The 11,765-nt window shown below is 21.8% G+C and overlaps 1 protein-coding gene across 1 annotated transcript; it reads right to left on the bottom strand.

The window, feature by feature from the left end:
• Positions 1 to 2,765: 2,765 nt before the first annotated feature.
• On the bottom strand, positions 2,766 to 7,645 carry LOC145847084 (somatostatin receptor type 2-like; the record flags this gene model as incomplete). The annotated part of the gene is made up of 6 exons (XM_082953501.1): positions 7,502 to 7,645; positions 7,055 to 7,164; positions 6,326 to 6,466; positions 3,969 to 4,080; positions 3,173 to 3,281; positions 2,766 to 2,890 (listed from the first exon to the last, which is right to left on the bottom strand). Coding segments are annotated over exons 1-6 (741 nt in total), but the record flags the coding sequence as incomplete, so codon positions are not given.
• Between the last annotated feature and the right edge of the window lie 4,120 nt (positions 7,646 to 11,765).

Below are 11,765 nucleotides of genomic sequence, written 5' to 3'. Positions count from 1 at the left end.
AGATATTTAACATATTAAAAACTATTTTTTGATATTTATGAGTTGCTTTTAATCGTTATTTAATCTATGAAACTGATTAATTTTTATCTAAAAAATAATTGCTAAGTGAAATTTAAAAACTACTTTTAAAAGCGTAAATGAAAAAAATCTTAACATAGTTAATGAAACGAAAAATAGTGGTCACTAAATAAATAATTAAACTTTGTACAACTAGAAAATCTCTTAAGAGTAATGAAATGTTCACTAATTTCTTAGTCAGCATACATGTAGACATTCTATTTAATTAAATCCGTTTTGTTGTTGTTAATTGAATTTGTCGTTAATGTATGACAAAATTGTTGTGACCTGTTTAGAGTATATAATATTTGTTTTTAATGTTAGTATTAAAAGACTGTACTTTGAATAGATTGTCTATTTATATTACGAGTTTTAAAATCTAGATAAAATTTACATATATAACTATATAAATCAAAATACAAACAAAATTATTATTAAGTATCTAATTTAGAAACTGATAAGGGTATCATTTTATACCTTAAATATGTAGATGATGTAAATAAAGATAAAAACGTAAATTTACCATAAATAATAAATAATTTACTATTAACAAATAAGGATTAATCAATCATTAATTTGAAAAACTAAAATAAGCAATTCTTAAGAATATTTAGAGGCAAAAAATTGTTTGATAATTATAACCTTATTTTGATATCACTATATCTAAATTATATAAAAGTAACTGCTGACAACTTATACACTATATAACTTCAAAACTAAATAAAAAAAACGCTTTGATTTTATTATTTTAAGAGTTTTATCTAAAACTATTAAACAAAGTAGTAATTTTCTGTAAAACCAAATCTTCTTTACTTTTTAAAGCAAAGGTCGGCAGCTTTGGTAACTCGCTGACCAATTTTCATAGAAAAAATTGCTTATGGGCCGAATTTTTTAGAAAAAAGTCTTTGAGGGCCGCAGTTATAATAAGTTTATTTTATTATCACTTTAAAGATACTGTTTAAACCATAAAAAGATAAATAAGAAATAAGAAATCACTTTTAACTGGTATTTATTCAGCTAAAAAGTCTAATTCTAAGTTTTTATATAAAATAATTAATTTTTATTGTTTTAAAAAAGTATGTTTTTAGCGACAAAGTATCTCTCGGGGCTCAGATTTTTGCTTTTAGGGACGCATTTTGCACGCGGGCCGCAGTTTGCCGACAGTTTCCCTGTTCTAAAGTACAGAAACTAATAATAAAATATTAATAACATTCAAAATACAATAAATAGCTTTACTGATGTAATAAGTTATTTGTTTAATTCATAACTATTTTATATAAAGTAGTAGTCTTTAGTATAGTCCTAATTTTTTTTTTACGTAGCAAAACATTAACTAGATGCAAACTACTTAAGATATTAAAAACCTTAATATATTTTATTAACAACAGAGTTAATAAAATATATGAAACTAATCAATTTTTTGTGAAATTCTTAAATTTGCACAATTTTATTTTTTATGTTAATTTCTATATTTTTGAATAACCATTAAGTATAAAACTGAGTTAAGAGCTATACTAATATTAAACTATACTTTCTTAAAAAGTACATTTTCAATAATTTACTTTGGTTGTAGTTCATTTTGTTTTGCTTGTTTTAAACTTGTTTTGTGTTCAATAAGAAGTTTCAATTGCAACTCATCAGCAAACTTTTTCGAAGCTTTTATACTTTTCTTACGTGATACCATGCTTGGTTTGCGTTTTGAAAGACCAAAAATTTTTAGGGTCTAAAATAAGCAAAATAAAATATTATAGTACTGCAAAAATATTTTTTTATAATATTATTTTTAAGAAATCAAGTTAGATCAAATGTTGTATTAAGCTACATTTAAAAAAAAAATAGTATTACTAAATAAGTGAAAAACTTATCATAGTAAAGTATTACTACACTAAATACTGTTTTTCTATAGTTTGAAATATATAAAATCAATGAAAACGAAAAAAATTAATTTGATATTTTTAACTTAATAATATTCTTAAAACACTATCAAATGTTTTAAATATGTTCTTATAAATTTTTTTTGCACAGTGCAACTCTAAAGTTTAAAGAAATTGTAGTTGAACAAAAAATTCATAAATATAACAGAGCTTAAACAAAAATATTTGTTATAATAATGAAAAACAGTTCTGATTTACGAATACCAAACATTTTTTTTAAAGACTGAATTTTATTTACTATACACTCAACAAAAAACACAATAAAGTTGATTTTCATGAAATTATAAGCTTTAATGTTATGTTACTATATGCTACCTTATTTGTTTTACGACCGGTTTTCTAAAAGTAACGCTTTCTATATTTGATAATAAGTTAAAAAAAGCTTGGTTTTAAAACACTACGCATTTAAAATTCTTAAAATCTTAATAAAAGTTTGCTTGAAAAACAGTACAAAACACTATATAATTTAAATGTGCGCACATACGGTTTTTGTGCACGAAAATTGATGTTTCCGCTATAGCTAGTTGAATTGAATAATCATATCGGTTTTTAAAAGTATGTTGGTCATTTCTTACTTATCAAGCCTTAATTTATGTATAAAATTGAAGGTGAATGTGATTTAGTTTTATATTTTGTTTTTCAAAAGATAATGAATTTAATTTCAAAGATTAATTAAAAAACTTGAACTACTTTTAAATATAAAATTTTTTAGAGTATAAAAGAATATAACTATTTATTTTGTTCGAATAAAAAAACAATAAAAAAAAAACAAACTTTAACTTTTATATCTTCACGAATAAGAGCATATAAAATAGGGTTTATGCAAGAATGAGTATACAGAAGGCAAACACAACTCATATGAGCTAAATACAAAATCTCTGTTTCAGTTTCTGGAAGACCTAGTTTTAATTTTTGTTTTAAATGTAGCAGGTTGGAATAACTTTTAGTTTAAAGCTTTAGGTAATTTTTTGTCATTTACTATATTTTATTTAAATAATTTAAACTAAACTTTCATTAAAACAAAAAATCATGATTAAGTTAATTTAAAAAATTATTGAACAAAACTTTAAAAAGAAAATTTAAATAGGTTTTTTAACCTAAACTAAATTGTATATATAACTATATGAATTGTGAATAAAAAAGTAAAAGAAAATATGCATATTCCTATGAGAAAAACTTACTAATATATCCTTTTAGTAATAAGAAATGCATAAAATGAGTGATTTGATTTGGTAACCAGCAAATAATATAGAACAAAACAATTAACATTACAGTTTTTGTCGCTTTTTTCTGTAAAACATTTTTATATTTTAAAACGTTAAACATGTAGCATTCCTCCTTAAACAACTAAATAAGACAAACTTTATAAGATTTTAGAAAGAAAACACTTAAGCTTAATATTTTTTTTGGCCAAGTTTGTTTACAATTTTTTTTGATAGTTTTAAATTTATAATTTAGTTATGTTAAATTAAATTGACTTTAAGTTTTAAGTTTTACCTTATACGTGTTTTATGTTAAAGCCTAATTTTTAAAGTTGCAAACGTAAATTAGGAGAAAGTATATAAAAATCCAAAATTATTCGAAAATAACAACAATTACATAGTTTTGTTAAGAAATCTTGAAGTACATATAAAACAGTTATAATAAGTTTTAGTTTAAGTATTTTAATGCTTAATTCAAATGATTTATATATTATGTTATAAAACTTGAAAAGATGCTTTATTTGGTTAATAGTTTATATTAAACAAATTATATATTAGACTTAAGCAAACAGAAAAAATTTGTTTGCTGCTTGTTAACTAAATTTAATTGCTAAATAAAAGTTGGGTTTAATTTAGTAAACAATAAAATTATAAATTTGTTTACATATAAACTTTAAGCAAAGAAAAAAATACTAGTATAATGAAATTTATGGTTCAAATATAAATATTTGATAATCCTTTGAAATAAATTTTGTTTAAATACTATTAAAACTACCTGTCTTATTTTAGTTTGCTGTCCTAAAGTTTTCTTGTTTTTCAGGTACACTACAATACATACACTGCAAATACAATTTATTACAAGAGGAATTAGAAACCCTGGAATCAACCTGTTTCAATTTATAAGTTGTAATTGTTTAATGTAAGTCATTTTAGCTTTCACGAAAATATTATAAAATATCACTTTTAAATTACAACATGTAGTTAACGATTATAATTACTTAAATAAACAAAAAACATCAAATAGTAAGTACCTCAAAGTATTTTTAATATTTTGTTTTAGTTTTCAAATTGCTTAGTTTTAGGAATTTAATTCTTAAGTATTACAAAAATTATTTAAAGAATAAATACAAATCTTAATTTTAGACAAATTTCTGCATAGTTTAGTTCATCTTTTAACTATTAATCACTAATTAATTCATTTTCTATAAACGAAATTTGCTGTTTATTTCTAACATTACTTTAAAATACATTGAATACTTGTGTTGGTTAAATTTCTTATGTTTTGATAAAAATAAATAAAAAATAATATTTCCAAGTATTTTAGTACCTGAAAAAATATTTATAACGTAAATTATAGTTATAAAGAAAATTTAAAACTGTTTATGCTTTTTGGATACTAGAATGATAAATAGTATATTTTTAATTTTTATTAATACACCAACAAATTAAATTTTTAAGTTCGATGTTATTGGGTTTGTTTTTTTATCAGTTTTTAGAATCTATTTATAATAAATAGTATAAGTAAAACTAATAACTAATAAAAATTTATAAAAATCAAAAAAGTACATAAGACGATAAACATTAAAAGTAGTGACATTACAGATTATTAAACTATATTTGAAATACTTACATTTTTTATTTCTCGATTTTAGAATTTTACATAATTTAGAATAAAATGTTTAACAATAAAGTTTAAACGATCTTGATTGATATATTTATTGTGATAATGCCTGTTGTTTTTTTTTTCTCATATTTGTTATTTTCATTCTAATTTTTTTTAGTTTTTAATGAATTTTATCTTGTTCATAAATTAATAAACTTTTGCATACTTATTCAGTATTCATACAAACTTTTTAAAAACAAAGTTTTTGATCAAAATTTATATATTTTGAGCTAGACCCTTTACAGAAAATATAATTCATTTTGTTATCGCAATAAAAATATAAATTAAAATATTTTGTTACTCGTAGTTTAATATTTCATTACCTAGTGAAATGAATTATGTCATTCATATGAATGGTTAACAAAATTAAGTATGCAATGGATCCGTAATAAATCGGATTTTTATTTGAAATAATGATTCAAATACAAATCTAGTAGATGACAAGTATAAAAAATCGGAAAAGCAAAAAGTTAAAACTAAGACTTTGTCATTAAACTTTTATAAATATATTTAAACAATATACAAGAATATATGCACTAATAAATTCAATACTCTACAACAGGTTATTTTATGATACTATAAATTGATTAAAACCTTAATAGCTCTTGTACTTTAAACATAACTTCATCCGGTCCAAATGAAAACCTACATACTTGAAATGTATCTGTTTCATATAAATGCTTATATTTTTCGGAAAAATTAGTTTCAGAAAATTATCAGATTTTGTAAATTGATGAAAAATTAACATTTACAAAAACGAAACTATTTTTTTCTGTAAATTCAACAAATTTTCTAAACCTCTTATTGCAATAAATATAGTTTTAGTTGTAAGCAAAAAAACTGTTTTTTTATCTAGATACAACAATCGATTGTTAAAAGCCTTTAAAAATACTTAAGCTTACAAAAAATTAACGATGCATTAAGTATATAAAACGTATAAATATACATATGATTAAAATACAAAATACACTACATACTATTTGCTTGAGAATCGACACCACAATTTATACCTCCAGGTAAAGACATACCAACAGATAATATCCAGGCAACAACAATAAAAACTTTTGCTTGTTTTTTCGACCTAAAAAAAGAAGTAAATTTCTCAGTAAACAAAATAAAAGTGTTTTTGAACTTAAAGACTTATTGAACACAAAATTAAAAACGATTCTTAATACATATTATAACACAACATAAAAAGAAGTATTAACTTTTAGTAAAGTGTTTATTTAAATTTTTACTTTATAAGTAGTTTTTTTATATAAATAAAAATTACTAGTAAAATGTTATTGCTTTTCTCTCTCTTACAATCACTTAAAATCTGAAAGTTAAGTTTTAGTAAAAAAAAAAATTTAATATTAAATTTACTGATGAGCAATAAAAACTTTACACCAAAACAAACTACCTTAATACTTACTAATAAGTATTTGAAAACAGTTTAACTGTATATATTTTATTTTCAGTATACAAACCTAAGCGAACCATATTTGTTATAAAATACAACAGCCATTACTCTATCTACTGCCATAATAGAAACCAGTAAGTTTCCAAGATACATGTGCATTAGAGTAATTGTACTGACTAGTTTACACATAAAGTCTCCAAATATCCAGCTTTATAATATTAGAACCATTAAAACTTCGTATTACAAAATATTATTTTTAATAAAGTTTTTGTAACAAACTTAGAAACTAAAATAAAACAAAAATATGACGTGAAAATAAAATAGTTTAAAAAAAGCTTATTTCATGTGATATATTTTTTTTAAATTATTGATCCTATTTTACAAAGTACTATTCGTTTTCAATTATTGTTTTTTATTTGCTCTTATAGATAATTAGAATTTTATTTCAGACTCTTTTAAATTCAATTTTCATTTAAGGCCGAATCTTAGCACAGTCCATGCTAAGTCTTAACGCAGTGAAGCTCATTAATATTTAATTTAACTTAATTATTTCTTGAAACAGCCATAGCACATCGTTAAAAAATAATTAAACATTTTATTTTATAACATTACCAAGATTAAAGTAAGTTTTCTTTACCAGAAGTTTATTAAATATTAAATAACAATTTGAAAATTTGTTATATATTCTAAGATAAGATTTTTTTAATTTTAAAAGAGAGTTAGGCTCTCGTATTTTAATTAATACTCTTTTTTTCGAGTCTTTTAACTACATATACATAAAATAACAAAAACTCACAATCTACTCATATAAAAATCACTTATCCAAAAAGGTAACATCAGAAGGAATATAAAATCAGTGATTGCTAAACTAGTAACGTATATATCCGTTATACTTCTTTGCTTAACCTAAAAACAGTTATAGCATTATAACATAATTTTCAAATATTTAACATAAAGATGTTAGTAAAGTAATACAGTTTTCAAACACAGTGGGTTAATTTTAGTTAAATGAACAAAAATGGTTTATTCTTAGATCTTAATTCTGAAAATTGACCATGTATTTAGTAATTTAAACAGTATACACAAGCTATATTTTGAATACTTGATAAAAATGCATTAGTTTTATAAAGTTTGAAATGAAAATTCTGTCACACTTTTTACGTAACAAATCAGGACATAAATAAAAAATTGGATTTTTATTATAATATTTTAAAGTATATTTATATACAACAAAACAGTAAACCTTTTTCATGATGTAAACTACAATGAAATTTCCACACAACCCGATGAAACAAACTACAGATAATATTGTGGGCATTACCCTGTTCAGAATCAAATCGAAAATATCTGTTGTGACGTCATCAGATGCTTCAGGTGATGACGTCATTTCATTTGACGTTGTCACATTGTTTTGCCACATTTTAATTTTTATTTATTCAAATTATGTTTAATTTTGTTTAAAGTTTAGTAATTTAAAAATAGCTTTAAATATTTATATTATATTACTCTACTTCAATTGGATACATAGTTAATGTAAATATTAATAAAAGTTATAAGTTATTAAAACTATTGATAACTGCTACGATCAGTTTAGTTTTAGGTTGTTTAAAAAGCTAATTTAATTTAAAAAATATGTACATTATATTGTTTGTTAAAAAGATTTACAAAAAAATACTTTTTTTAATTTACTTACATACACCCTTAACGTCTTGAAACATATCATTTAAAAAGCTAGGTTATTACCAGTTCCGTTTTAGAAAAACTTTAAAAATCCTCATTGTTGTAATTGTTCAACTTTGTTTTTAAGGAGATCATCATAAATTTACAGAATTTATCATATAGTGTTTAGAAACTTTATATTTAGTAATACTAAGAAATTAAAAACTAAAAAAAAAGTAGGTAAGATCTCAATGTGTATAAAAATTATTTTCATTTATCATAGAAACTGTTTACTTCTACATTAATGTAAAACATAAAGTAAATCACTACTATAAACTTTGGCCTTTATTATTTTATTATTTTTATTTTGCTGGAATCAATATCGATTGGTTGTATAATTTTGAAAGTAAATCTTTTTTTATCTAACCAGCTCGATTTTTTATTGAATTTAATAATGAACAGTGTTTGTCAATTCTAAATATAAGTTGATTTTTACTCTGATAGTATACGTCTAATTAAACAACAAATTGTAAAATTTTAGTCTTTAGTACTTTATTTCCTAAAATACTTAATTCAAAAGCTAATGTACAAACAACGGATTTCGTATTTTTATGAGCATATGTTTTGTCTTAAGCTTGTTTTATAAAATTTAGAAAAATTTAATTGTATAAATAATTAGCTTAAGGAAAAAAATAGCTCTCTTCATAAAAGTACAATTTTCATCGCTCATTAATATTAAATGTGCATTCGTTGTAAGTTGTCTTGAATGTTTAAATAAATAAATCATATAATTAATACGATTACTAAATAAAACACACTAAGAGATTCGGATTCTATATTTTTTAGTAACAGTTATAATTTTTATTTTCGAGCATTAATAATTCTGTGTTCATCAACTTTCATAAAAAACTAATTTTATTTATATAAAATATGAATAAAAATTAGGCTTACGTCTGTAGAAAATATACTAAAAATCATAAACAGCTTTAAAAGTTGGAATAAATATTGGTAAAAAAACTTCATATAAAGGAAAAAAAATTGTAGATTCACTGATTGGATCTTCAAAGTTTCTTAAACACTAAAATTTAAGTGAAAATCCAACAATTGTTAAATATTATACATTTAATACAGGATTAAAAGATTTATAAACGTATATAAAATGTCAAAAGGTTTAAACTTTAACCTAGAAGTAAAAAAAAAACATATAAGTAAAATTTACATAACTTTAAAAAAATTTTAGATTTACAAATTAGTTTAAATAAAATTCGTGAATAAATTTTTTTTATGTTTATTAAAAAAACAAAAGATCGTTTTTATGTTAAACTTGCATTGATTAAAAATTACTGGTACATAATTTACAAGCCAAAACATTTTGTATCTCAATATCAATAAAGTTTCTAATTATAAATAAATCTAAAAACATTTAAAAGTCTCCTCAGCACTTAAAGCTGCATAAAACTACACAATTATGACTAAAAACATACTTGTTATTTAACTTAGATAAACTTAAGAGACTAAAATGTTCTTAATAATTTTTAGTACTACTATATACAACAAAACTAATGTAATATTTATTTTTTTAAACTAAGTAAACTTTGGTTCTGTAATATTTTACAAAAAAAAGCCGTTTTAATAACTTTTCTTGTACAAAAAAAATAGAAAACCTTAAGCTGTTGCTTTAAACAAAGTTGCACTAACAAAAAGAAAATATTTTACAGAACACTAAAATATATGTAAAAATGTTTTTTGCCTTTTTCATTTTTACTTCATTTTTTCCTTAGTCTTTCGAAATGTGCCTTGCATTATCTTCGTTAGTTACTTAATGAAATTTTAGTAATAAATTGTATTTGGACTTTAATAAAATAGATAACTAATAGTATTACAACTTGTTTTGTATTTCTTTTTATTATAATAAAGTTTTTCTGGGTTATTTATGTTTATTTATCTAAATCAACGGTAGATTAAAATTAAACCATAAAAAAATAAATAATCTTATTATACCACATTAAAGTACAGTATTAGGTGACTGATATTTACACACAAAACAACTTTGAAGTTCAACTTGCATGAAAATGACAACATTTAATCACCGTTACAATTTAAGATATCAAGGTTGAAATAAAAAACGCGTTTTTTTAAATTTAAAACAACTGTAATATTATAAACAGTAGCTTAAAATTAAAAAAAAAATAATGCTTTAATTTTAACCTATCGTTACGTTTCTTATAAGTTATATTTTAGAGAAAGTTCACAAACTGACGACCTATAAATGTTTTTCATTGCTTTTGATGCTTTAAATATGTTTTTATGTTATTTAACGTAAAAAATATTTATCATAATTAAACTTTTTCGGTTTACGATTAAGTCAGGAAGTATGATTTTTTTTTCAATATATATATAATATTTGTAAAACATTTGCGGAACTTGAACTAATTTAAATTAAAATATTTTGCTGTATGTTTCTTTAAACGAGTAATTGACATACATTGATGTTAAGTTATAACCTACTAAGCAAACACATATGAAACTTGTAAATATTAAACTCTCTGTTTACTAACTACAGCAGCATAATCCAACTCTTACTGAAACAAGGATAAAATTAATTGTTCTTTTCACATTTTCTTGGTTGTAAATTTGTTTTTAAAAGCTGTAAAATAATATATTTTTAATAAAGGTTCAATATTTCACTTTGCTTAATTGCCTAGTTTTTTTCAGCGAAACAATAGAATAAAAAACATTTATTCTCATTTATCTAATTAAAATCCTATTTTAATAAGTATAAATGCTGTGCTTTTTGTTTTATAACTGTATATAGTGAATAAGAAAACATAGCTAGAGACTACTTTAAAAAAATTATTTTATTTTAGTAAAAATTTAGAAAAATGAAATAAAACTTAAAAACTTAATAAAACAAAAAAAACCATTAAGTTAATACAACAACTTAGTTTTGGTATAACATATTTAATTAATATTTATACAAAATAATGTCTTCGAAAATTTCCCTACAGCATTAGAAAAATATGTGAAAAAAATTTATCTGTTAAATAAGTAAAATATTTATTTGTTTAATTCACTTATTTATTTTTAGTGGTATAAAAAACGCTATCAGACATATAAACAAAAACTACTTAGTAAAGAAACTTTAGTTTTGTAGCCACAAATCGTTGTGTACGTGTACTTAAACTTGAAAGATTTGTTTTGTAAATTTAAAACTTTTGTAAGGCATTTTTTTTTTTGTAAGGAATGATTAAAAAAGTAAAACAAAACTGGTGTTTGCTATTTCATTATTATGTTTAACTTACAACTAGTTTTTAAAACCTTTGAACTAAATGTTATCAAGTATTCTAAACAATATTTTCGACAATAACTGAGTTTTGTGTGTCATGTTAAATAAATAAATTAATTAATTAACTTATTTTAATAATATTTTATTTTAGTTTTGTCGCTTATTTTATTGTTTGTTTTGTTATTGTAGCTTGTTTTTGTTAAATTACTGATTAACTATTTATAAATATGTAGTTAAGAATTTTAAATGTCTAGGTAATTTTGGTCAATTATGCTAATTAGCGTTAATTGATTGTTTTTTTCTGATGAAACCTTTAACTACTTATTTACTCAAAATTTAATCTTAAAATTAGTTGCTTACATAAGTAGTCGATAAGAGTTAGCCGAAATCGATTTTACTTGTTTGTTTGTTTGTTTGAATAAGAATGTTTTTGATCAAATCATGTCTTAAATTTCTGTGTAGTAATATAAAAAATTCTTAATCTTTGAAAAGTTTGTTATGTTCCAAGTTTGTACAACATAAATCCAAGTATTTAGTAGTAAAAATATTTGAAATATTTAGA

The sequence above is a fragment of the Thalia democratica genome, unplaced genomic scaffold (assembly GCF_965202585.1).
Source record: "Thalia democratica unplaced genomic scaffold, ktThaDemo2.hap1.1 HAP1_SCAFFOLD_787, whole genome shotgun sequence".
NCBI classification, from domain to species: domain Eukaryota; kingdom Metazoa; phylum Chordata; class Thaliacea; order Salpida; family Salpidae; genus Thalia; species Thalia democratica.
The sequence above is the reverse complement of the archived record's forward strand: the minus strand, read 5'-3'. Positions and strand labels throughout refer to the sequence as shown.